General features: G+C 39.1%; 1 protein-coding gene across 4 annotated transcripts; it reads right to left on the bottom strand.

Annotated features, from left to right (window-relative positions):
- Positions 1-138: 138 nt before the first annotated feature.
- Positions 139-26,924, bottom strand: LOC123793860 (acyl-coenzyme A synthetase ACSM3, mitochondrial). Of its 4 annotated transcripts, XM_045799880.2 has the most exons (15): positions 26,745-26,922; positions 21,331-21,600; positions 20,582-20,792; positions 15,759-15,966; positions 13,390-13,533; positions 13,118-13,274; positions 12,763-12,842; positions 11,368-11,491; positions 10,350-10,430; positions 9,195-9,257; positions 5,746-5,847; positions 4,006-4,133; positions 3,802-3,901; positions 921-1,040; positions 139-533 (listed from the first exon to the last, which is right to left on the bottom strand). In XM_045799880.2, the coding sequence occupies exons 2-15, from the start codon at positions 21,547-21,549 to the stop codon at positions 447-449; spliced, it is 1,824 nt and encodes a 607-aa protein (XP_045655836.1). In that variant the 5' UTR covers positions 21,550-21,600; positions 26,745-26,922; the 3' UTR covers positions 139-446. The 4 variants fall into 4 exon arrangements, with proteins under 4 accessions (XP_045655836.1, XP_045655837.1, XP_045655839.1 ...); XM_045799881.2 differs by lacking the exon at positions 9,195-9,257 and having other exon boundaries at positions 26,745-26,921; XM_045799883.2 differs by lacking the exons at positions 11,368-11,491; positions 12,763-12,842 and having other exon boundaries at positions 26,745-26,924.
- Positions 26,925-27,986: the final 1,062 nt, after the last annotated feature.

Raw genomic sequence — 27,986 nt, 5'->3', positions numbered from 1 at the left:
AAGAATTATTCAACTAGAATTTGAAAACCAACAAGTCAGAAATTTGGTTCAGATACTTTATGTTTAAAAATTTCTCAGCAATTGATGGCATTCTTTTTATATTACCAAAATCATAAGAATATTGACACTAATGCAGAGGAATTTACTAAATATTTTATTTCACAATTCAGCCTCTGATGTTATAACCATGAGATATTTTATTTTACTTTTTTAAAAGATTTTATTTTTTTAAGTAATCTTTACATCCAACATGGGGCTCAAACTTAGAACTCTGAGATCAAGAGGTGCATGCTCTACTGACTGAGCCAGCCAGGTGCCCCAACCACAAGATATTTTAAATCAACAATTTGTAAGTATATTATCACAGTTTTAATCACCTCCCTATACTCTTGTGGTTTGGACAGAGTCTTAGTTTTATAGATACTGTGATAAATAATAGAATGGATTTAAATTGTTTCCCATTCTTTCTTCCTCAGTTCATTTCTTTTTATCTTCCCACTGATAGTCTTTGGCAGCTCTTGAACAAATTCCACCTGTTGGTATCAAGGGAAAAAATTAGCCCAGAAGTTTTCATCTTGAGACAAAGTCAGTTATATAGCAGTTTTATTATCTCTAGGTGAAAGAATTAGGACACCCATCTGGTGGGTTTTGGTAGCAACCAAAAAGGGAGAGGGGTATTGTTGAGGAGATGTTGCTTGATATTTAGTATTTACTACAAGTCCAGAAGCCAAATGACCCAGCAAATTATGTCAAGAGTTCCATTTTAATCTCAAAGATTCTGCTTCTTATCCATGTCATTAGTTCAGTTTGGAATATTTTGTGTAGCATGTTTGAGGAGAGTGTTCATTAAAATTAAAAAAAAAAACAGCTGAAATTTGTCAGAACACTAAGCAAATTGTCATCATAATTAGAATACCTACCTTCCTGGGATATTTGTAAGGTGCTGTAGTTTTTTTTACATGCTCTTGAATCTCCTTTTTTAGTTGTTCTTGATCATGTGACTTGTAATCAGGGGTCAGAACTATAAAAGCCTTTACCACCTGAAAAAAATATTTGAAACACCAGGAAGATGAGTTGTATATTTTTATGTTTTAGTGTGTTTCTTTACTTTCTCTAACTGGGAATCTAAGTGCCTGCTGGGGTGGGCCAGAAGGCTTCATAGGGTTTGATCCCAGCTCTGTGCTCTTAAGTCAGCCAGTTGAGTCCCATAACTCCTGTTCTGTAATACAAGAGGGTTTCTGGGAACCCTGCTTTGTTAATGATCTTGGTGAACTAGAACTTTCTCATCTAACTACATCTTGAACTCTGCTTTCTGACCTTCTGTTTCTGAGCTGTCTTTGCTCTTGACTTCTTGCCTCATCTTTCATCTCCTTCAAGAAAATTTCCTTTTAGAAAAAAAAAATTCCTTTTAGAAATTCAACAATGCACTAAGCACAGCCTCTTGGGTAACATCTTAGCCTGATCTAGCCTAGTTTCTTGGTCCCCACCTCTCAGTGTGGCCCTTGTAAAGAGTATTCACACTGAGTTTGCTATATTCTTATTGAAAGGAACAGTTCATTGATGCTGTGCACTCCTCATTTCAGAGATACTTATGTTGATATAAGGCTGTGAAGATTCCAACAGCCCCTTTGCTATTATTCTGACCAATTTACCTGAACCTGAGGAGCAAGAGTAGAAAATGGTGGTGGTCCTTGCTCTCTAATTGGCAGGAGACAGGGAGACAGGGAGGACTTCATTACTTTATGCTCACAAATCCTGTTTTCATTCCTTGAAATGTTTTGGGAAATCCTGCCCTGCCCAGTTTTTGGACTATCTTTCTATAATTTTATCAAAGCCATTTTTTAATATTTCATAAAATGTTTTTGTGTTTATACTGGCTCTTCTGCTTTATCAACATTTTTATGAATTAAAAAAATGTAACCTTGCTATAAGTGAATCATTCAGAGGCAGATTATTTTAAGAACTAATGTTTATACTTACTGGTTTGCATATTGATGACTTCTACACCTTGGATAAGGTCTACTGTATCTTTATAAAAGTTTTTTTTTATGATTTATTTATTTTATTTTTTTTATTTTTATTTTTTTTTTAATTTTTTTAAGATTTTATTTATTTATTTGACAGAGAGAGACAGCCAGCGAGAGAGGGAACACAAGCAGGGGGAGTGGGAGAGGAAGAAGCAGGCTCATAGCAGAGGAGCCTGATGTGGGACTCGATCCCGGCACGCCAGGATCACGCCCTGAGCCGAAGGCAGACGCTTTAACGACTGCGCTACCCAGGCGCCCCTGATTTATTTATTTTAGAGAGAGACCGCAAGTGCATGTGCGCGCAAGAGTCGGGGGAAGGGCAGAGGGAGAGAATCTGAAGCAGACCCCACACTGAGTGCAGAGCCCAACTCAGAACTTGATCTCATGACCCTGACCTGAAATCAAGAGTTAGATGCTCAACTGTCTGAGCCACCCCGGTGCCCCTATAAAAATGTTTATACACCATTACAGAAGGTCATAAATTAATATGGAGCACGCTAACATGATTAAGGGCATGAACTCTAGAGTCAGATGGCCTGGGTTCAAATCACACTTCGTTGTGTAATCTTGGGAATGTTAGGATACCTCTCTGTGCCTGTTTCCTTCTCCAAAAAGAGAGGTTGTAAGGATTAAATAGGGCCTATACAGGCCCTGTGTAGGGCTTATAATACCCGGAACATCAGAATAAGTCATCAGAAATATTATGTATTAGTAGTAGTAGTATTAGAAGTACAAGATTTTTCTTTTAACTAAAATCCTTAAATCGGCTTCAAAGTTTCTGTAAAATTCTCTGCAAAACTCTGCATTTTTATAAGTCTACAGTTGTGCCACTTAATATGGTAGCCACTAGCCACATGTAACTATTTAAATTTAATTAAAATGAAATAAACATTTTCTCCGTCACACCAACCACATCTCAAGTGCCTTATAGCCGTGTGTATTGTATCGAGTGGTGTGGATATAGAACATTTCCATCATTGCGTAAGTCCAATAGTGACTTATGGTCTTCAAATTCCAAAGAACATTGTGATACTACCGGTGGAGTTCAGAGTGAAAGGATAAACTTCAGTAATCACAGAATCAATTCTCTCTCTCATCTATCTGGAATATTGGAGGCCCTGCTTGGCAAAGGGGACCCAAAGAGTAGCGTGGAAACTTTAAACTCAAACTACCCTCTGATCAGCCCCAATAAGAATGAACTTTCAAGGGTGCATGTGACTCTTGATCTCGGGGTCATGAGTTCAAGCCCCTCATTGGGCATAGATAGAGCTTACTTTAAAAAAAAAAAAAAAAAAAAAAAAGGAATGAGCTTTTAAGGACTGTCTTATTCACAGCTTATTTCCTGAATCTTCCACTTGTCTACGTACCCAGCCTACTTCTGGTCACCTCAGTTCCTATCTCTGACCTTCCTTCCACCCCTGATATCTGATGCCAGCCTATCCTCCTCAGCTACAGTAGAGACCATGTTGGTTTCCAGACTTGGGTAATAACTTAATCCTATCTAGCTGACATCTGGCATCCTATCCTGTTGTGAGCCTGGGTTGTTGGCATTCACACCATCCCTCTATGGAAAGGATTCAAATTCCTTATACGTATTTTCAGTCTTATTTTTAGCAGTTCTTTCTGACTAGCATAGTTACTAATGACTCTGGCTTGCAGTTAGTGAGTGAATCATTTGGGTAATTCTGTTTCGATGAATTGTTGAAAAGTATGCGTTAGACTGCCAACAAATTATAAAATGGAAATGAATCTTTTTTTTTTTTTTTTTTTTTACCTCTCCCCTGATGGGGTCTGGGCTGCTGACAACTGCTGCCTCTACAACTGCAGGATGCTCAATCAGGGCACTTTCTACCTCAAATGGTCCAATTCTGTAACTGGGAAATAAAACATATGACAGGAATTTATAAAAGTGAGCAGCAGGTCCACTCCAGAACACGACGATCAATTAATGTAGACATATACGCAGATGAAAAATTACCCAGAAGATAATATGATATCATCTGATCTTGCAACAAACCAGAAATAGCCATCTTCATCCATATAGCCCCTGTCCCCAGTGATGTAGAAATTGCCTCGTAGGGTTGAAGCTGTTTTTGTAGGATTATCCTGTGAAACAAATAGCATTTTGTTTGTATTACTGTGAATGTGATTCTTCTGTTTGGTTGGATTTTTAGATGTTCAAGGGGGAAAAAAAGTGGTTTTTCTGAGAAACCTTGGAATGAAGAGGAGCCAGCAAATGAAATAAGGATGAAATTCCAGCATTGAGCTAGCCCAAGCAAAGAAAGGTAAACTACAGTTACAAAGACTAGGCATGCTGCCATCGTGAGAATTTTCTTTTCTTTTTTAAAGATTTTATTTATTCATTTTGAGAGAGAGCAAGGGGGAGAACACAAATGGTGGGGGGGGGCAGACAGAGAGGGAGAAGGAGACTCCCCACTGAGCAGAGAGCCCGACATGGGGCTCCATCCCAGGACCCTGGGATCACGAGCTGAGCTGAAGGCAGATGCTTAACTGACTGAGCCACCCAGGTGCCCTTCTTTTCTTTTTTAAAGATGTTTAAAATTTATTTGAGGGAGAATGGGAGTGGGGAAGGGGCAGAGGGAGGGAGAGGGAAAGAATCTCAAGCAGACCCCATGTGGAGTGCAAAGCCCAATACGGGGCTCAATCTCAGGATCCTGAGATCACAACTTAAGAGGAAACCAAGAGTTGGATGCTTAACCAACTAAGCCACCAGGCACCCCCTGAGAATTTTCTTTGATGGATCACTAAACACTGCAGGAGTTCAGAGATCCAGAGTGTGGGCTAATTAAGTCTTTTAGGTGTTTAATACAGGTAGGGAAAGAGAGAGGTGAATACTCAAGAGTTAAATGAAAGCACCAGCACCTAATAAACCAAAGAATAAACTTTGTTTTTGTATTTTGTTGTTTTACACAAAAACAGAGAACTGGTTCTGTAACTTTGGCAGGAGGAAAAAGGAAGTATTGTTACATTATGTAAAATTCAGTGACAAGTTGGGACACCTGGGTGGCTCAGTCAGTTACGTGTCTGCCTTTGGCTTAGGTCCTGATCCTAGGGTCCTGGGATTGAGTCCTGCATGGGGTGCCTTGCTCAGGAGGGAGCATGTTTCTCCCTCTGCCTCTGCCTGCCACTCCCCCTGCTTGTACTCTTTCTATCTCTGCCAAATAAATAAAATCTTAAAAAAAATAAAATAAAAACTTAAAAAATTCACTGACGAGTAGAACCTGGACCTTTGATTATATCAATGTAAACTTTGTTACAATTTGTATACTTCCATTAGAGGTGAAAATGGGTTTGCAAACAGTAGGGAATTTGGAAGGCCTCTAGTGAAAAACATTTCTTAATCTCACTGCACATTTTCTATACCTTTCACTCAAGAAGGAAGACCACTAATCAGATTTCAGGAAAATGATTAGGTGCTGTTTTATCATGTAGAGGATCAGTGTATACAAAAAGGGCTGTCTTTCTAGGGCTCACTTCTCTTACCTTCATGAGCCTGGAGCAATGATCTAGCCCAGGGAGAACAAGCATTTAGGTGTTTCTGCAGTTTCCTCTCTGAGGCATTACTATTCAGGACAATGAATCTCTCAAGAAAAGTCCAAGCACCTATCCTAGGTGTGTTTTGTGGCAAATAGGGATAGTTACCAAGCACTTTTGAGAAATAAATAGGAAATAAGAGGTTATTTAATAAGTCTCTTACTATATAATGAGCAAAAAGGCCAAACGGTCGGTTAGGTAGAACTTGAATGCCAATATCTCCTTCTTGTCCAGGAGGTAGAACATTGCCATTTACATCTAAAATCTAGGATAAAATAGAACAATTTATTTAAGGAGATTTTTATGTAAAGGTACATGTTAAAATTTTACTTTGTTTTGTTTTGAATTTTGCCATTTAAGAATGCAGACTTCAAAAAAAATTAAGTATACTTTAAATTCCCAAGAAAATGTGTTTATTTAAATTCTTAGTGTAAAATATATTATAAAATGCAAGTTAGCAAAATGTGAAGAATAAAAATTGTCTTTAAGTCTATCTAGCAATAATCGCATTTTTGGTGATATCTTTTGAGACAATATAGACATAGGAAAAAATAGGATCACTTTATAATATACTGTTTTACAACCTTCTTTTACAATTTGCAATATGTCTTGGTTATCTTTTACTCTCAAGTAAATATTTCATTAGTGGTTTTCAAACTTTGTTTAACTGTAGAACAAATAAAACCTTACTTCAGGAGCCCAATATAAGTAAGCAGAGAAAGGGGAATGTTCTCTGGTTGAGACACTGGTGAGTATGCCAGAAGCCTTGCTTTCTTACCTTTTCCCCAGTCTTCCTGGTTCCCCGAAGTACCTAACAGTGAAGTACCTTCCAGCAGCTAGCATTTCATAGGCCCTGACTGCATTCCAAGTAATAAATGCTACAGCTCTAAGTACTTCACATGTATTGTTTTCTTTAGTCCTTACAACAGCCCTATCTGGTTAGCACTATCACTACACTCATTTTACGTATGAGGAAACCAAGGTGCAGACTTTAAGCAACACAGTATATGACTGAGCTGGAATTCAAATCTCAAGCAATCACACTCCAGATCCTGCCCTTTTTATCACTAAACTTCTCTATAGAATCTTTCCAGGGAGTTCAATCCAATTTTTAAAAACCCAGATTAACATTTTTCAGATTGGTTACTTAACTCCTGTACCAGATTTTGCCTTAAATAACTTTTAGCTGTCTTTACATATGAACTCTCTACTTTGCCTTTATATACATCCACCAAGAGCCTTCAAACCTGAGATGTGGCTTGTGCGGAAAATAGGGTGTAATACTTATTTGGCACTTTCCAAATGGAAATGGGCTGTGTCCCCAAAGGGAAACTTGAAAGGCTGAGGAATTCTAAATGCAAAATCTTACTTTAAAGTTCTTGTAAATAAAAAAATATAAATTCCCGCCCAGTCATCTAAAGAACATTTGGCTCCAGAATCAAGAAATTACTGATGGAAAGGAGATGTTTTCAGAGTTCCAGATACTTAGACTACTCTTTAATAGATGGGAAGAGGCAAAATGTTCTATTTCTGGAGAGATTCTCATTCTTTATTGTTCAAGTGGCCTTAAAAATCTTTAAACATGAAAATTATGGGCTTTGGGCTTTGAAGTTGCAAGAATCTGATATCCAGCTGGTTGGAGCACATCCCCAGATGCCATGCTGTCATTGCAGATGCTCTTAGCTACATAAACAAGAGCAGTAATAAGAGCCCTTGGGGGAAAAGATAAAAATGAAAGTAGCTACCTTAGGGAAATGCACATCAAAACCAAAAGAAGATACCACTTCACCCCCATTAGGATAGCTGCTATCAGAAACACAGAAAATAAGTGTTGGTGAGGATGTGGAGAAATTGGGCACTGTGCACTGTTGTGGGATGTAAAATGGTACAGCCACTTTGTGGAAAACAGTATGGCAATTCCTCAAAAAATTAAAAATAGTATTACCATATGAGCCAGCATTTCTACTTCTTTTTTTTTTAAAGATTTTATTTATTTATTTGACAGACAGCCAGCGAGAGAGGGAACACAAGCAGGGGGAGTGGGAGAGGAAGAAGCAGGCTCATAGCGGAGGAGCCTGATGTGGGGCTCGATCCCATAACGCCGGAATCACGCCCTGAGCCGAAGGCAGACGCTTAACCGCTGTGCCACCCAGGCGCCCCAGCATTTCAACTTCTGAGCATATACCCAAAAGAATTAGAAGCATGGTCTTGAGGAGATATTTGTGTACCCATGTTGATCACAGCACTATTCACAATAGCTAAAATGTGGAAAGAACCCAAGCACCCATCGACAAATGAATGGAAAAGCAAAATTTGTTATAGCCATACAATGGGATATTATTCGGCCTTAAAAAAGAAAGGAAATTCTGACACATGCTGCATGGATGAAACTTGAGGACATTATGCTAAGGTGTGATTAGCCAGTCACAAAAAGACAAACACACACTGATTCCACTTAATATGAGGTACTTATAAATAGTAGTTGCAGAGGTAGAAAGTAGAATGGTGGTTGCCAGGGTTAGGGGCATTGGGGAATGGGAAGTTATTATTTAATAAATACAGAGTCTCAGTTTTATAAGATGAAAAGAGTTATGGAGATAAATCATGGTAATAGTTGCACAATATTATGAATGTATTTAATACCACCGAACTATGCACGTAAACATGGTCAGGATGGTACATTTTATGTGTATTTTATTATAATTTAAGATTGGGGAAAAATGAAGGTAGTAATGCTAACTGGGAATGCATGACAGAGCAGTTCTCCTCTTGGCCACACCCTTTCTGCATTCAAATATAATTGCCCCAGAAAACCACTGGGCTTGAATTAGTGGGGTGGTGGTGAGATACTGCTGTTGGATCGCTCTGAGTACAGCTGCACCTGTGAGACCTTCACAGCAATGCATATTGGGAATTGTCATTAAGAGGGAAGAAAGGAACACAGCTTTGTGAAATGCCAGCTTGATTACTTATAATGCAGACATGATAATGCTTAATTACTAATTTTTCTTTCTCCAACCTAAGGCAGCCTATAAACCAATGAACTATTGTTAAGCCTCTTTACAGAATGTAACCAGGGCTCCCCTACCATCTCTTCTTAGAAAAGCTTTTCAAAGGAAGGGAATGCAAGGGAGAAATGAATGATAATAATGACACCTGTCTTTTAGACCTTTATTATGTGCTGAGCACTTTGTTATGCTCTTTAGAGATATTATCTTATTTAATCCTCACAAGAAACCTATGGTATCAGTTCCATTATTATTAGGGCAACCAACCATCAGTTTGCCCAGGACTGAGGCAGGAGAATGTCCCTGGGATGTATGACTTTCCATGCTAAAACCAAGTAAGTCCCCGGCAAACTGAGACAAGTTGGTCACCCTATTCCCTATTTTACAAATCAGGAAACTGAGACTTTAATAACTTCCCCAAAGACACTCAGCCAAAGACACTCAGCTCATGAAGCTCAGAGCCAGACCTGAACCACCAGGCCAGCCCATCTTTAGACAAGGTTCTCAGCAAAGTTAAAGTGAGGGAAAGAACTCAGATCTGGCTTATTCTATACACTGATATCAGCAATCCATTTCAAACTTACTCTAACTTTCTCAAACTTACCTGATCATAAGAACTGGGATGCTTGTTTAAAACACAGATTTCAGGGTCCCACCTAGAAGGGGCCTGAAAATTAGTATTTTTTAACAAGTGTCCATGTAATCCTTATGATCAGAAAACCTTGGGAACATTGATTTCATCTATAATTACCCTTCATTTAGGTTTGATTTTGAGCGCTCCATTCTGTAAATTCATCCATTTTGTGTTTTTGTTGCTATGCTGTGGTTTTCTCTTATGTATTAGTGTAAGTTCCTTTGGCTATACCTAGCTTTGGGTCTGCTGATCTGAGAACAATTCTAACCCTGTACTAAGTGTGCAGATGGGATAATAGGATGCTCCCTAGGGATCAGGTGGTAATAACAGCCATGGTTACAGAGAGCCAGGAAATGGCCAGGAAGGGCTGGGGAAGGAAAAAAATACTTCAGCTACTGTAAACTGTACCTTCCTTTGGCCTACTTGAACCCCTTAGAAGGTCTTGACCTCCCTTATCAGAGAGGGCAATGTGGTGTTGTGGTTAAGAGTACAGATATTGGAACCAGATTGCTTGGGATTGAATCCCAGCACTAGTAGCTCCTAGCTGTGTGACCTCTGGTGAATTCTTTCCCTCTCTGTGCCTCATCTATAAAATGGTTCTTTAATTTTTTATTGAAGTACAGTTGACATACAATGTTATATTAGTTTCAGGTGTACGACATAGTGATTCAACAAGTTTGTGTATTATGCTCACCACAAGTGTAGCTACCCTCTGTCACCATGCAATACTATTACAGTACCATTGACTATATCCCTATGCTGTATCTTTTATCTTTGCAACTTACTCATTCTATAACTGGAAGCCTGTGTCTCCTACTTCCCTTTAGCCATTGTAAAATGGTTCTTATATTGGTATGTCTCTCACAGGTTCTTTCTGGCAATCAAATAGATTGATATTTATAAAATGCCTAGAACTGCTTGGCACAAGAAACTACTTTGCAAAAAATAAAAAAATGGAGACCATTAAACTAATGTCCCTAATCCATTTCCATTACATGGAAATTAAAATATCATAGAAGTAGCATGAAGTCATCACCAAAAGTAGGAGTGTAGGGGAGGGCACAGTGGGGTAAATGGTAAACAGATTGGGTTGTTAAATATTCTCCTAGAAGGAGATGTGCAAACCTTAACATCAAAAGCAGGAGACGGCTTTCCCATTGAGCCAGGCTTAATCTTCATTCCCTTAAAATTTCCACAGATTAGCACCTAGTTCAGAAGGAGAAAGTAACGTTACAGGTAGCTTAAAATTCTGTTCATCTACCATGCATTCATTAAACAAATATTTATTGATGATCATCATTATGATGATGACCGAGGCTCGAAATAAAACAAATTTTCTGCTCTCGTGAAATGTAGAGAGAGACACTAAATAAATACATATAGTAAAGTGATAACACTTAATAAATTGATAATTACTAAAATATCCATATTTATGAAAACATTTGTACCCATATTAGCATGATACTTGTTATGCTGTTCCTATTTAATACATCTGTCAATTTTAATTTTAACCAGGTACTACATTCTCGTGGTTTATAAATAGAAGCACTATAAAAAGGCAAACTATGAAAAATTTCTTTCAGCCTTTCCCTTATCTGCTTTATTGTATGCCTCCTTTTCCTTACATAATAACCAGTTTTGTTAGTAGTTTATTCACTTCCTCTAGAATTTCTTCTTATTCTTATTTCTACAAGCTCTTTAAATAACCCTTTTTAGAGTATTCTTGCCAAGGAGTTATCTAGTGAACTTATAATATTTCAAGTAACTCAGCATTTTCCATTTTTGAGGCAGCCCTGACTAAGAGAGTTCCCTCTTACGTAAGGAGAAATCTTTCACTATAGATTCTTTCACTTAAAATATATTTTAATGCTCTCACTCTGATCAGCTCTATAGTGGCTTTTCTCAATGAATGGTGAAATAACTGTCTGTTACAGAGCTTTTTTGCAACTAGCTTCTCTCCCAACTTTTTTTTTCCTGACTATTCTTCTAACCACTCATCTACTTCCCTATCCCTCACATAATCATAAGGATATAATAAATACTTATTTTAAAATTTATTTATCAGTTATTTACATTTATTTATCAGTTTTTATTTATCCAGCTAAGTCAAGTCCAGCCCTGTCTTTTCAATGAGGTCCTATACCGTTTCAGTCTGTCCATATCCTTCATAGATATCCAGACCCGTCCTTTTTCTCCATTGTTCAGTCACTTCAGGATTGATTGGTTCGCCAGCACTCACACAGTGCTTTAAGCTTTTGAACTTATAGCTTCTCAGAAAGCAGATAAGTTAAATTTAGGAGAAAAAATGGGGAGGAATGAAAATCAGAGTTATTTCTAATGAAATTCAACATAGAGTGTGTTTTAGTTCCCTCCTTTCTCCCCTCTCCAATACAAAATCAACAAACAATTCTAACATCATAAAATGACCCCCAAGACATCCATTTTTTTCCACTTTTATTTTTTGGGAGTGTGTGATCTGTTGCAAAAAAAAAAAAAAAAAAGCCATGTCATCCTCAGGGAAGGTGCTGCATGATAACATTTTAAATCAGTGATTAAAAATTTATCAATTATATGGTTAAATTGACTGTGGAATTTTATGCAATGGTATACTATAGAGCTGTAAAAAAAAAAAAAAAAAAAAAAGAATAAGGGAGCTCCTAGACAGTGCTGTCCAATAGAAATTTTTGCCACAAAGTGTTCTATTATCTGCACTATCCACTGCAGTATCTTCTAGCCCTGTGTGGCTATTGAGTGCTTGAAACATGGCTAGTGCAACTTTGGAACTGAATTTTTAATTAATTAAAATTAAATTTAAGTAATTACATGTGGCAAGTGGTTACCCTATTGGATAGAATTGGATAGCACACAGTTCCAGGATGTATTGTTAGGCAAAAAAAGGAAGGTGCAGAACCGTGAACATGTTATGTTTCCATTAATGTTTTTAAAAGGGTGAGAATACTGGCATATTGGCTTGTGTTTGCACAGATTTCATGGAAAAGGAGAACAGAGACTGAGAATAAGGCTTGGAGGAAGACCTTTCACTCTATATTCTTATATGCCTATTGAATTTTATGTCATATGAAGTATTTCCTATTCAAAAAAATTTCAGTTTTAGCAATTTAAAAATATTTACCAATGCACTCTTTCAAATGGAATCAGTAATAGAGCAAAAGACTTATATCCTTTTTCCTATTTGCTGGGATAGGATTCCAAATAGGGGGTCATTTCTGTAGTTCCTCAATTCAGGTAACATTCATCATCCAAAAGATTAAACACCTTTTTATCCATAACCACTGGGCTCAAGGGTATACCTATGGCTGAACCTTCTCTTTCCTCTCCTTGCTTGGGGAAGCCTGCCCTGGACGTAACAATTATGACTTAAAGAATGAAAGCAAGAAGGAGAAGGGGGACAAGAGATTGTTAAATTCCATACCTACTAATGTGGAACTATGTTTTTAGGCAGAAAGATCCTTTATTTTATGGCTTCCCCTTCCTTTCCCCTACCCCCACTAAGTGCCTCTTTACCAACCTTTCTTACCTGGTCATATCATTCTGTATAAGCATTCGGTATGCAGTTGGTGCTGAACAGAAGACTGTGATGGGAAACTTGGAAAGGGTCTGCAATTTAGAAGTAAACTCTTAGTCTTCCTACAACTGTAATAAGTCCCTAAATGCTTATGGTAGGCACAGCACAACTTAAACGTTGTTTATTCTAACATAAATGCATTCACACCTTTCTTCTGTATGTCTTTTCAGGATAATTGACTTTCCAGATGTGAAATATCTTAAATCACTTTGGCTACTCTGATTTCTGCAGGTTACTTTGTTCATCAGTCCTATCAGGGATGCTGCTAAAGCATTCCTAAATGGTGACCTCTTGTGATCTGCCTTACTTGCAGGATGGAAGTTGGCTCAAAACGTGGCAAATAATGTGCAAATACACATGCTCCCTGGATCCATGGAGAAAAGACGCTACTCCATGCAGACTTCGCCCAGCCTGTGTCTGAGGTATTCCACATCACATCTGAAGGAGTCAAATCCAGCCAGTACCTGGGAAAACAAAGAATAGTCATGATATGTACAAGGAAAACACATTTATAAGACCAATAAACGAATCATCCCCTTTGTAGTTTTGACATGTCAAGCTGGAGTTCTGCGAAGTTACCTTCCATTTACAGATAATCCTAAACCAAAACTGCTATGCGTGTGTCCCGTCATTTTAGGAGATCCGCTTGTTCCACTGGTAAAGTAAATGGCCATCATCTCATCATGTTTTGTCTTCACACAGGTGTGGTTGTCACTGGCGTGTCTACAAAGGAAGAACTACAATGATTCTGCCCATTGCATGTGGCGTCATAAACTGTTACCCCAGAAGAGAATTCAAGAAACCATCTACTCGGACATCTTCACCTCATGGCTCAGGCCCCAGGGACTTGGGTTGAATTCCAAGGTAAAAGTCATCTCTTTCTCCATCTTCATAGGTGCTTTCTGGAATTACACTAAATTTTATCATCAAAGCCCATTTATAATAGTTGGTTTCATAGCTTTTTATTGTATGATGAAGAAGAGCTGAAGCATTTTTAAAAACTCCAGTGGTTTATCATTCCGTCAGCAGAATGAGGAGTCTGTGATCTTAGAATCAAGGCTATGTGAGAACTCCTCCTTCCCTGTTACTGTGGATGTTTTCAAGTGATTTTTTTTTTTTAAGAGAGTAAATATGTGAATAGAAGTCATGGATAATGGTATAAGGCAGGTTGGTAATTCCCACATTGTTTAAGAATCAGCTGTAGTTCCAAAGGATAACTGGGCTGCTAATAGGTCATACATTAGGGCACTTGAGAGGCAGTGAATTCCGCACACACAGTGCCTAAGAAGCATAGAGATTTTATCTGGGAGTATTGGGCTGAGAATGAAACATTAGAATTCAAAACATCCAGGCCACAAGAATTATAGAAAAGCTGTTTTAAAAGTCTAATAAAGCTAGACTAAGTGTTTAGTGTATGATTCCATAATTTTCTTCCTTAAAAATAGTACCTATAGCTGGGTACCTATCACTTCTATTGTAGATAGAAGCCTAAGGCGAGGTTATCATACCAATCTCTCACCATCAGAGGCAGTAAACATAGCAGTTAGGAGCGTGAGCTCAGGTGCCAGACTCCCTGGGTTTGAAACCCAGCTCTGCCAGATCCTAGCATTTGACCTTATTCATCTGTATTACTGTAGTACCCGCTTCTTAGGTTATTGTGACATGTAAATGAGTTAATATGTGTGAAATGCTTGGGACAGTTTTTGGCACATAACGAATGCCATATAAATGTTACCCAAGTTGCAATTATAACATTTTTAATTAGAACGTACTTGGCTTTCGGTAAGAGCTCAATAAATGTTAGCTCTTTTGGAGGAGGTAGGAATAAGTCTATAGTTGCAGATATGCTCCCAAATCCTTGAGTAAAGGTGGGAAGCTCATTCTAGAGAGGAAACTGGCTGCCAACCTAAAGCTAAGGTAGAACCAATACCTGGCAAGAGTGCTAAGTGACCCCTGGAAGCATTCCATAGCAGGGGCTGAACATCAGTGTAACTTAGTTTTATAATTGCATCCATTAACATTAAGTGTTCTTCTTATTTATAACCTGAAGTGTTGCTATCTGCAAGGAAATGATGTAGCCTACACATAAGAATTGATTATGATCAGTTTCTCTGGGAGATGATAACAGTTCTGTGGTTGGTGCTGTGAATGCCCCTCTTAGATCCTGCTGCCGGAACAAAGGACTTACTCCCCACAGGTGCTGGGAGCCCTATTTGGAGATTGCTTTGGCTGAAGAGAGCTGCCTCGCTCAAGGTCACCCCTCCTTCTAGGGAAAGCCCACACTCAGTTATGGATCAGTAAGGATATATAAAGGCCAGGACCTTTTGCTTTATCTGAGAACAGCTTTGAAAGACTATCCAAGCCCCAGAGGTCCTAGTGGATTAGCTGAAGGTTTTTCTGGGAGTGCATGGCAGATGAATTTCTTCTTTTGCCCAATGCCACATCCTTCCCCTTTTTTCACGGGTGTTGACCCCAGGACAAATCCTTAATAAACTTCTTACACAACTAATATCTATCTCAGGGCCTACTTCCTTCAAGATCCTAACATACAGGGGCGCCTGGGTGGCACAGCGGTTAAGCTTCTGCCTTCGGCTCAGGGCGTGATCCCGGCGTTATGGGATCGAGCCCCACGTCAGGCTCCTCTGCTATGAGCCTGCTTCTTCCTCTCCCACTCCCCCTGCTTGTGTTCCCTCTCTCGCTGGCTGTCTCTGTCTCTGTCGAATAAATAAATAAAATCTTAAAAAAAAAAAAAAAAATCCTAACATACAAAAACCACTCCAAACTCCTTCCTGCCTCAGAGCTTTGCAGGTGATTAGTGCAGTAATAATCACCAGTTGTTCCCTTTGCCTTGTTTTAATTTTCATTTTTCTGATCACTTCTGGGTTGAATATCTTTTCAATGTTGCCTTTCTTTTGGGAAAGCTGTTTACAACAGTTATGACTACTCACTTCATCATCTCCTTGAGGTTCCCGCACCCATCTTTGGGGTTCTGAGACACAATTAGCTTGGAGCGCAGATTGTCACATTTAGGCGCAACAGCATCTACTGCTGGGGCTAAAACTTCGTTGGTGATAATGCACTTTGCTTTCGAAGATTGTAGTCTGTAGAGAATGTCTTTCTGGGTCAGCTGAGTGGTTCCTGGAATTAAAACTGTCCCTAAAGGAGCAGAAAAGAAACGATGTCTAGAAGGAAGGATTTTCTTTATCATATTAGTTACAGTAGAATAGAGAGCTCAGGTGTACTCTCAATGTCCCAGAATGAGTTTACTATTCTAGTTGTCTATTTGCCTTCCTTTCATTATTCTGCTTTTGCCTTTCAAGGCATCTCAATATCTGTGGCCCTTTTGACCAAATATGAAAGCATGTTAAATGCTGGATAATTTTCTTCTATCTGGAGACCATTCATAACATTCAGCTTGAAGACAGGTATTTTTTTCCTTTCATTTCTTTGGAAGAGAGTTTTTATTGAAGAGTAATATTAGCCAATATTTATTGGCTAAATGCTAGATGCTATCTTAAGTGTTTTGCATGTTTTAACTTATTTAATCCCTACCAAAAAAAAAAAAAAAACATAAAATCTATGAATAATTTGCCAAAGATCACTGGAGTGGAAAGTGGCAGTCCAGTGATTGAACCCTGTAGCCTGACGCCAGAGCTGCACACTTAACTACTTCAGTCCAGCACCTTTTAAAACATACATAAATGTTGTATGATTTCTTTCCAAAGGGAACAATTGAGTCATGCATCTTTTCTGTGCTTCTACTTCTCCCTGCCATAAATTATACTGTAAGTGTAGTATAATGGTTAAGAGTCTGTCCTGGAGCCAAACAGTCTTATAGCTTCGCCTTGGACAAGCCACTTTATCTCCATGAGTCTCAGGTTCTGCATCTGTATATTGGGGATTCTATAAGATTAATGAGGAGTAAATGAGTTAAAATGTGTAAAGAGGCTGAATAAATTTTAGCTATTATTTTCTCAAAGGATTAATGGACTTTCAAGAATATGTATCTCTATAGTTATATGTGTCCATATCTATATCTCGGGCTCTACCACTCTTTTTTTTTTTTTTTAATTTTATTATGTTACATTAGTCACCATACAGTACATCATTAGGGCTCTACCATTGTTAAGTCCAGACCCTAAAGAGAGGGTGGAAGGTATGCACTTCACAATTCAGGAAAAGAAGATTGAAGAACACATACCTGGTCATCCCTGGACACTGGCTTGTCTTTCCATCTGGGGAAGGATAACCCCCTCCAGTGGAGTTCTTCAAGAAACAGACAACCAGGACCAAAACACAAAGTTTTCAGAATATCTTTCTTTTCTAATCAGGCAATGCAGCAATGTTTATAGTCCTTAATTCCAATGGTTATTCCTTAGCGATGTTCCATCTGGGAATAAGTAATTAGCCTACCATGGCTTAACAGTTTTCTATAATTTAGAGGCACTCTCTAAGAACAAGCCCACTGCCAGCATTTCATGCCTAGTAGAAGCACTTTATTTAAACACATCACCCTTAGATAATTAATTTCTGCTAATATATTATTCATACCCTATCTTTAAAAGAACCTATTAATAGGGGCGCCTGGGTGGCTCAGTCATTAACCGTCTGCCTTCAGCTCAGGGCGTGATCCCAGAGTCCTGGGATCGAGCCCCACATCAGGCTTCTCTGCTGGGAGCCTGCTTCTTCCTCTCCCACTCCCCCTGCCTGTGTTCCCTCTCTCTCTGGCTGTCTCTTTCTCTGTCAAAAAAATAAATAAAATCTTTAAAAAAAAATAAAAATAAAAAATAAAAGAACCTATTAATAGTGATCAGTCTTACCTATTAAAATTACTTCCTGTCCAAATTAATCATTTAGGGAAGCATTACATAGTTTCTTGCCAAGTAGCAAAATGTTACTTTTTTTTATTATTATGATATGTTAGTCACCATACAGTACATCATTAGCTTTTGATGTAGTGTTCCATGATTCATTGTTTGCGTATAACTCCCAGTGCTCCATGCAATACGTGCCCTCCTTAATACCCATCACCAGTCTATCCCATTCCCCCACCCCCCTCCCCTCTGAAGGCCTCAGTTTGTTTCTCAGAGTCCATAGTCTCTCATGCTTCATTCCTCCTTCTGATTATCCCCCTTTCTTTATCCCTTTCTTCCCCTACCGATCTTCCTAGTTCTTATGTTCCATAGATGAGAGAAATCATAAGATAATTGTCTTTCTCTGCTTGACTTATTTCACTTAGCATTATCTCCTCCAGTGCCGTCCATGTTGCAGCAAATGTTTAGAACTCGTTCTTTCTGATAGCTGAGTAATATTCCATTGTATATATGGACCACAACTTCTTAATCCAGTCATCTGTTGAAGGGCATCTCGGTTCCTCCCATGATTTGGCTATTGTGGACAATGTTGCTATGAACATTGGGGTGCATATGGCCCTTCTCTTCACTACGTCTGTATCTTTGGGGTAAATACCCAGTAGTGCAATGGCTGGGTCATAGGATAGCTCAATTTTTAACTTCTTAAGGGACCTCCACACTGTTTTCCAGAGTGGCTGTACCAACTTGCATTCCCACCAACAATGTAGGAGGGATCCCCTTTCTCCACATCCTCTCCAACATTTGTTGTTTCTTGCCTTGTCAATTTTTTCCATTCTAAAATGTTACTTGAAATCTTGGGGGAGGCCTCTCATTACCATGTTGATAATACAGGGTGTACAAAATGATATTACCAACATATACATTTGCATGAAGGGTCAAAAGACTGGCACTAGTAGCCCCTTCTCTCCCTGTTAACAGATCTACATGAAAAGACAAAGTTTTTCCAGGAGTTTGTTTGGTGGACAAAAGAAGTAACTTTCATAATTCAATTTGGCAACAGGATTTGAAAGCCTAGCCCATCCACCCATCCCTCTAGGTGGTAGATAATGCTTATTTTCAGCATTGTTAGTATATTAGATTTACCATTTACTCTCTCCCTTTCTTTCTCCCATCTAAGAGAATCTGCCTTCCTTTCTGCAGCCCCAGTGACCATGTTTTTTATCAAATGAACCTGCCTCTGACCACTTCTGACTAGCCTAACCCAAGCCGTGCCAGTCAGATTCTGCCTCAAGTATTTAATTTAAGAGACTCAGTGGATTGGGACATACAAAATTAGGGCCCAAGGTATCTGTGTAGCAAACCAAGCCATGTGTCAGTCAAAATGAAGGGGAGCAAAGAAATCATGTGTCAGCAGAAAGTCAAAGGAACAGATGCTTAAGAGAGACAGAGACAAGAGGCCCTATGGCTTCAGAGCAAAAGAAATAGAGAAGGAAGCCAGTTGCTCTGTCTGCACTTTTTTTTCCCCTGTAGATTCTTCAGTAGACGTTCAATAATTCTCCTTCCTTATTGAACTAATATGAATGGATTTCTGGTCCTGGCAGTCCAACATGTTGCCCCTTTACTAAGAAAGTGAGCTTAAGCAGCATTCATGAAAGCTATCGTTTTGTTAAAATAAAACTCTAAAAGTGGGCTCTGCTACTCCAGTATACAATTTATAGGTACATATGATATGAGAACATGTAACTCTCAAATGCAAGTAATTATGGTGAATTAAGAATGTTTATTCAACATAATGATTGATTATAACAGTAGGGATATTAATTCAACAAATATTTTACTGAGCATTTACGATATGCCAATAATTGGAGGTACAGACATGGCTATCTCATAGTCATTGGCTTTTAGAAACATACGAAGTCCTAGGGGAATGCCAAATTTTAAAAAAATAATATACTCAGATAATATAGTACAGGTTAACATAGAAATACATACATGTTTTCTAGAGGAGGTCAAAAAAGAAAGCACCTGAATTGGGATGTCAGGGTGGGGTTGCCTGAGAAGTGACATTAGAGTTGAGACCTAAAAATCTAATAGAGGTTGTCCAGGTGGTTACATGTGAGGGAAATGCTTTCCAAGCACAGAAAACAGTGTGCACAGAATCCAGGAAATGAGAAAGATCGTGAACCTTATAGGAAACCATTTGATATAGCTGGAGCAGAGAGTATGAAAACAAGGAAGGGAGGATAGCTCAGACCTTCCATGATACACCTAAAGAAGCTCAGATTTTACCTGGTAGGCAATGGAGAGTTATTAAATAATGTCAAGCAGCATATTGACAGGATAAAATGTGCATTCTAGAAATAAAACTAGATATTGAGGATGAATTGGATTGGAATAAGTTGTGGGCCCACACAAGATCAGAATTAGGGAGACTTTTGGGCAAATCCATTCAGGAGATGGTAAACGTGAAGTAAGGCAATGGCAATGGGATTGGAGAAGAAGAGGGACTCTGGGGACATGTAGGAAGTCAAATTTACAGGATGGAGGAACTGATTTGGAAGGAGGAGTAGCAGCTGCTTGCTTTGGGCATCAGATGAATGGCAATTGACCACGAGAGAAATAAAGGTGTGAAATAAGAACTTTGAGTTTGTGGCTGCACTGAGTTTCAGATGACCATGGGTCTATAGGAAGAGAAAAGTGGTAGGTATGAGGGTATTCAATTGTTGATTGGCATTTGGTTAATAAACCTATTTCATTATGAAAAACGCAACTCATAGTTTAGGTCAAAAGATATGGCATGTTTCCAACACATTTCTAAGGTTCCTGAGAATAATACTATATTGTGTGCAGTTCCTCAAATAATTTACCCAAATAAATGTCTCATGATTACTTAGATGTTTTGGAAGATCTCCCATCCAGCCTACTTTAAATGTAATCAGATTGCAAATACTACTAACCTGTTCTCAGACAGGCTACATTTGCAAGCCACCACTCTGGGATCTTGGGCAGAATCACAATTACTCGATCTCCTCTTTGCAGGGAACAGGCTTCTGTAAGTATATTGGCAAATTTCCTAGACAAAGATCCCAGTTCCTCAAAACTCCATCTCACTTCTTCTCCATTTCCATTTATCCACCAGAAGGCTGGATTGGAAAGTCTCTTTCCAGCCTGAGGAAAGACAGACCAGATGATTTAAAGGTCATTATGCAGCTTAATTCTATTTTAAGTGGAATTCAGTGGAATATTTTTTCAGAAGAAAATTCACAGGTCATTAGTTAGGACACGCATGGGATATTTGAAAATAACTCCGGGGTCTTTATTTTTTAGCTGTTGGGAGCCATGTCATTTCTCATTTAGCCTCATTGTTTTTCCAAAGAGTTAGAATTCTTGCATCCCTTTATATTCTCTCAATGCTATGTCTATGCCTCATTCCCTACCATTTTTGACCATTTCTGACTTTCATACTACTACTTTTTGGGTTTTTAAAGAAGTTAACCTATAATCATACATTTTTATAACCCAGGCTTTCTCAACTATGGAACCATTAACATGTTGAGCCAGATAATTCTTTGCTATGGGGGACTGTCCTGTGTATTAGAGGATACATAGCAGCATCCCCGGCCAAAATTGTTTGCAGACATTTGCCCTGGGGGCAAAAATCACTTCCATCTGAGAAACTGCAGTTGGACTGGCCCTTGCTCCATACCTTTTCCATATTGGTCCATTGGTCCAGGACATCTTTAGCAAAGTTAAAATACTCTGGAATCTCCAGTTTGAATTCCTGTTTCATGGATTCGTAGTTGGAAAAGTTCTGAGGGGGCACTGTTCTATAATCTTTATGTAGTACTGTCATAGAACCAGGGCTTGCTAGGCGCCAAAAACACCTGGCACGAAGTAATGTCTCCATGGTGACAAGAGCTAGCATCAGTCTTGCTGGATGTGTTAGCACTCAGGATTTCCACAGAAACCAATCCATCTAAAAGACAAGCAAAAGGACATACATTTGTCTCTGTCCTAAAGGTAGCCTGACCCCAAAGTAGCTAAGTTTTATTATTATTATTATTATTATTATTATTATTATTATTATTCTTTATAATCATCATACAAGTGCCATTCTCTGAGCACTCAATATGTTTTGAACACTGTATTCAGTGCTTTACTTACATACAAATTATCACTAAATCTTCAGAGTAACTCTGTGAAGTGGATATTATCATCTCTGTTTACAGAAGGAGAAAATGACTAATAAGAGACTGTCTTAGTGAACTCCAGCCACCATAACAAAATACTATAGACAGGATGGCTTCAACAACAGACATTTATTTCTCACTGTTCCGGAGGCTGGGAAGTCCAAGACCAAGTGCTAGCCAATTCAGTTCCCCGATATGGGCTCTGTTCCTGACTTGCAGATGACTACTCTATGTCCTCATGTGGGAGTCCTGGTTTCTCTTCCCCTTCTATTAGAATACTAATCTCATCATTGGGGCCTCACACTATGACCTCATCTAAACCTAATTACCTCCCAAAGACCCCACCTCCAAATACCATGACATTTTGGGGATTAGGGTTTCAACATATAAATTTGGAGGGAGACACAAACATTCAGTCCACAACAAAGGCATTGGTTGGATTTGAACCTAGAACTGTCTGGTCCCAGCCCATTTTCCTGACTATGTACTACATGCTGTTGTTTCCCCTATGCATTTCTAAAGAAGTAAAGATCTGGGTCACCCAGTTACTCTCAGTGAAAGCAAAGATATCTAATCTCTTTCACCTGCATTTCAAAAGTCATACAGACATGTTAAGGAGAAATTTCCACAGTGGGTAATCCACAGTGAATTAATAGAGTAACTGAGTACCAATTAGGCATGAAAGAACTGTCAAAAATCATTTAGTTTATAGGCTGTGGTTCCCATGCTCCCAATAGGAGCCCACACAACCTTCGAGTCCAGACTTGGAGCTGCATTTACCAGAGATGTCAAAATAGGGCTTTAACCTTTGGGACTTTTGTGGGGGAGGATCCTCCAGGCCACAAAGCCCTCCCTGCTTCTGTGGGAAATCATTTGATCATGATGTCATTTACTTGGCTGAGGTCTCATAAACAAGGTTGTTAAAAACATGGTTCTAAAGATTATAGAGTTCTCTTCTTCATACTTTCTGTAATTTTCCAAATTTCCTACAATGAAATACTACTCTCACAATCATTAAATCATTTTTTTTTTATAGAGGGAGGGGAAGGGGCAGAGGGAAAGGGAGAGAGAGAATCTTAAGCAGTCTCCACACATGGAGCCTAATGCAGGGCTCGATCTCACAACCCTAAGATCATGACCTAAGTCGAAATCAAGAGTGGGACACTTAACCGACTGAGCCACCCAGGCACCCTATCATTAAATCATTTTTAACTGCAACTCTGTGTAGTATGTAAGGCAGCATGGCTGTGTGGAAGAGTTTCTATATTGATATTGATGCGTTGCCAAATAATGGATGTCACCCATGAGTTTTATCCTAAATGGGCCTGGTGTTTGGGCATCGTGTTGCTGCACCCAATACACTGGGAGACCCCGGTACTTCTGACCTGCCCACCTCTTTATGTGAGGACCTGACAAGTCACTGAGCGTGAGCCCTCTGAGATCATCTGGTTTGAGCTCCTTATTTTTCACCTGCAAAGAAAATAGGGCCCCAGAGAGGGAAGCAGCTCGCTTCAATAGGTCATGTCAGAGTTAGAACTAGAACTCATATCTTTGGATTCCCATTTCAATGTTCTCGATTCAGTAGAGCAGTGATTCTTAACCCTGGCTGTACCTTTGAATTACCAGGAAAGCTTTTTTTTTTTTTTTTTAAACCAATGCCCGGGGCTTAGACCAATTAAATCAGAATCTCTGAGGGTGGGAGGCCAGGGCATCATATTTTTAAAAATTTCCTCAGAGGATGCTAATGTCAATGAAAGTTGAGAATCACTGATCCAGAGATGGGGATCTGTGAGCCAGCAGATCACCATCATCTGGAAGCTGGTTAGAAATGCACATTCTCAGACCCTCGTTTCCCATTTTACCAATGTAATGACTAATAAAACGTCTATCAGAGAATTGTCCTGAAGATTAAATGAGATAATGCATGCAAAGTGCTTATGATGGTGTCGTTGGCAAAATTTTTCTGTAAAGGTCCAGATAGTAAATATGGCTTTGTGGGCCGTATAGTCTCTGTGGCAACTGCTTACCTCAACTCTGGTTGAGAGAGCAGCCATTGACAGATAATACATGACTAAATGGGCATGGCTGTGTTCCAAACAAAACCTATTTATGGATACTGAAACTTGAACTTCATGTAATTTTTTTTTTTTAAGATTTATTTGAGAGAGAGAGAGAGAGCGCACAGGGGGAGGGCCAAAAGGAGAGGGAGAGGGAGAATCTCAAGCATACTCCCCACTGTGGGTGGAGCCTCACACATGCTCTATCTCTTGACCCTGAGATCATGACCTGAGCCGAAACCAAGAGTTGGACGTTCAACTGACTGTGCCACCCAGGTGCCCCATGTGTAATTTTCATATGTCATGAATTAGTATTCCTCTTTTGGCTTTTTGAAATATTTGAAAATGTAAAATAAAAACCATTCTTGGTTTGCAGCCTGTATAAAAACAGATAGAGGGCTGGATTTAACTCATGGGCTATACTTTGCTGATCTTTGGTGCTAGAGTGTAGGTTTTACTTGGGTGGGTGTTTTGTCTGTTATGTTCATGGTACTATCCCTGGGAAATAACATAGTGTTTGGCCCACAGTATGTGCTTATTTGTTGAATGAATAAATGATGTTTTCAGAAGGGAGAACTTTGTATATGGTTTCTTTCAACAGCTCAGGGTTATAGTAGACCTGAGAAGTGCCTCTGTTGCTTAACCAGATTTATATGACTACCTGCACTGTTCCTAAACGGCTATTTAAATTTAAATTAATTTAAATACTATTTAAAAGTAAGTTCTTAGTCACACTAGCTGCATTTCAGGTGCTCAACAGCCATGCGTGACTAGTAGCTACCGCATATAGGCAACTGCAGACACAAAACATTTCTATCATTGCAAAACATTCTTGTGGACAGTGTTGATCTATACTGATAACAGCTCAGAACTGGACGATATGAAACATTAAAATACAGGAAAATTGAGCTGAAGGTTTTCCCAGATAAGATTTTTTTAAGGGTTCAGGATTAGTAAAGCACTGCCTTCACTGTTGTCTTGTTTGGCAGTGGGGTTGAGTAGAGAGGGAACCACCCTTCTCTGCTGTTTGCCAGCAAGTTATAGCCCACCCATTTGGCAGTTATCTCCCTTATTACGGAATTAGCATCAGGTTTCCTTCAACTGAAGGAAGAAGTTAAGTAGTACTTAAAACATGTTTTTAGTGTTGTAACTTTTCTCTTTCTTTTTAATTTTTTAGAGAGTGTCTTCAAATGGTTCCAAAAACATAAAAATTACAGTGAAAAATTGCCCCCTGCCTGGGTGGCTCAGTCTGTTAAGCACCTGACTCTTGATTTTGGCTCAAGTCATGATCTCAGGGTTGTGAGGTCCAGCCCCACATCGGGCTCCACACTGGGCACGGAGCCTGCTTAAGGTTCTCTCTCTCCCTCTCCATCTGCCCCTCCACCCTCTCTAAAAAACATCTGCCCCCTCCCACCCCCATCTCACAGCAGCCCAGTTTTATCCCAACCTACTCCCTCCACGAACTATGATTACTTCTATGGATCTTTTCAGGATTTCTTTCCATGTATTTAAGCCAATGACTATAAATTCTTATTTCTCCACCACTTTGACACAACAGGTAGCCTAGAATACACACTATTCTTCCCATTAAAAAAAATTTTTTACAACATATTTTTGAAGGTCCTTCCATGTCAATACATGAGGATCTTTATCATTTTGTTTTGGTTTTGTTTTTATTTTATGTTTTTTTTTTTTTAAGAGCCGCACAGCATTCCAAAGAACAACTACACCATAATTTCTTAAGCCAGTCCCCTATTGATGTTATTTGAATTGTTTCCATTATTGTGCAGTTAAGATGAAATTTTGAAACTATTTCCTTTACCACATTTAGAATCCTTCAAATATACATTGAAAAGAAAATTGACCAGTCAGTTGGAGCTTAAAATGAGCCTAACCATTCTGTTCTACCGAAAAGAAGATATCAGCATCCTCCTGATTAGAGAAAATAAGATTGCCTTCTCCTCAACAAAACTTTTTTTTTCAGTAATCTTAGCACTTCACAACATCTATTTCCCAGGTTTCCAATATTCTTTGTAGGTGAAAGAGCTGAGATATGAGTCCAGATGTTTGTACCGAGCCACAGAAAACTCTTCTAAGAAAGAAAGTACCACTGCTGGTCAGTGGGGCTTGAAAGTATTTAAGGTCTCATCTGAAATGCAAGCTCTACACGCATATAAACAGCAGTGCACAGGAAGTTTTAGCCTCCTTACATTGCCATAAACATCTCTCCCACCAAATAATCCAAGTAATAACATTGGCTCAGTATATATAGCCTCAAAGCAAGGTGAAGACCCTACTATTCCCCCCAGCCCTAACAAGATCCTACCCTAAACTTCTATACAGGATTTTTGGAGCTTCTCTTGACCATTTCATGGAGAGAGGGGCTACCCCAGGATTATTTCCTTGGATTTTCATGTATATATTCCCCGAAATTTCCCTAGACATATATGCATACTTCCCAGATGATGCAGAAGATGGATTCCAATCTGCCACTGAGCAAGGTGGAGAGCGAAGTAGACAATACAGTGCAAAACTCAGCTGCTCCTTGGACCGAATTCAATTTTTTTCCCAGGACATTTTACCAAGTTACCACATGCACATAGTTTTTAAAAAATTACATGGTACCAAAAGACTTAAAATGAAAAAATTAGCTGCTATGTTTGTAGCTTTTTGTGTGTACATACTCCTGGCCACTAACTAGATAGGATTACACAACAGCTGAGAAGTTCTGATAGAAACACTTGGGCTGCCTAAAACTTCCATGAGAGCATTATTGATCTGTTGGTTTTGGTTGCTCGTTTGTTATCTTTGCTCAAAAGCCTGCGTGCCAAACCAGCAAACCTCTCAGAGAAGACAGATAAGGAAGTACTCACTGAAGTGACAGATTCCGACACAGCTGGAGGTGATGGTAGACCGGTGTCCTAGAAGAGCAGCCCTGAAACTTGAACTCTCACTTCTGCTTAGTCCTGGTAGTAGCCAAAAGAGGGAGAAGTAGTAGTCTGACAATTGGAAGAAGCAAGACATAGCCAGAGGGCCTTTCCTGGATTGGTGGAGACGTTCTGAGGGAGGAGCAGGAATGCTGGGCTAAGTTCACGCTGAAAGTTTACACAATCTCCTGCCACCCTCCAATCATAGTTAATGATTTAAATACATTGCAACCTTTTGCTGGGGGGGGGGGGGGTTGCTGGGAAAGTGATTTATTCACAGGAAGGAAAGTAGGAAAGTGCCCATGGAGCTGCAGGAGGGTTTGGTCCTGTGAAGGGATAGAGGAAGAAAGAAAAAAGGATGGAAGAGAACGTAGAAGGGTTTTGAAATGGAAAAGAAAGAAGTTAAATGGTAGGTTTGGGTTGCTCTAGGTCTCAGAGAACCAGTTGCTTTGTTTATCTGTTGAACTGGTCAGGACTAAACATAAATGCACTCAGGTTGCTCCTTTGCTCAAACCCTTCAATGCTTTCTAGTTCACTCCAGGTAAAATCTCAAGTCCTTACATGGACCACAAGGAACTGCGTGATCTGGCACAGGGTCCTCTCTGACCCACCACCTGCTCCTCCTTCCCTTACTCTGCTGCAGCCACATTAGTACCCTTGGTTTTTCTTGAACATACCATGCATGTTCCAGCCTTGGGATTTTTTCCGGTGCCTGGAATGCACTTACCTTAGATACCCCCTTGGCTAAATCCCCATTTTATGAGGCAGCCTATCAAAGAGGTCTTTCTTTCTACATTTTCTAAAATAGCACCCCTCAATTTTTCTCTTTAATCTGTTTTAACTTTTTATATCTCTTACCACCACCCTTAAGAGTAAGAACTTGGTTTTGTTTGCTGATGCATCACTACTTTCTAGAACAGTAACTGGCAAATTTTAGGCATTCAATAAATATTTGATGGGTTAATGAATAAATAAATGACGCTTCCAATTACATGTGACAGAAGCCCAATTTAGAGTCACTTAAACAGAATGAGGAATATATTGGTCTCTTTGGTTCTGTGAGTTTTTGGTTGTTGTTGATTACTTGGGATTTTCTATGTAGATAATCACATAATCTGCAAATAGGGACAGTTTTACTTCTTTCATTTTTTTTAACAATTTAATTTTTTAATTTAAATTCAATTAATT

This window comes from Ursus americanus, chromosome 2 (genome assembly GCF_024610735.1).
Source record: "Ursus americanus isolate L20-20 chromosome 2, mUrsAme1.1.p, whole genome shotgun sequence".
NCBI classification, from domain to species: Eukaryota; Metazoa; Chordata; class Mammalia; order Carnivora; family Ursidae; genus Ursus; species Ursus americanus.
This window is presented reverse-complemented; position numbering and strand designations above follow the sequence as displayed.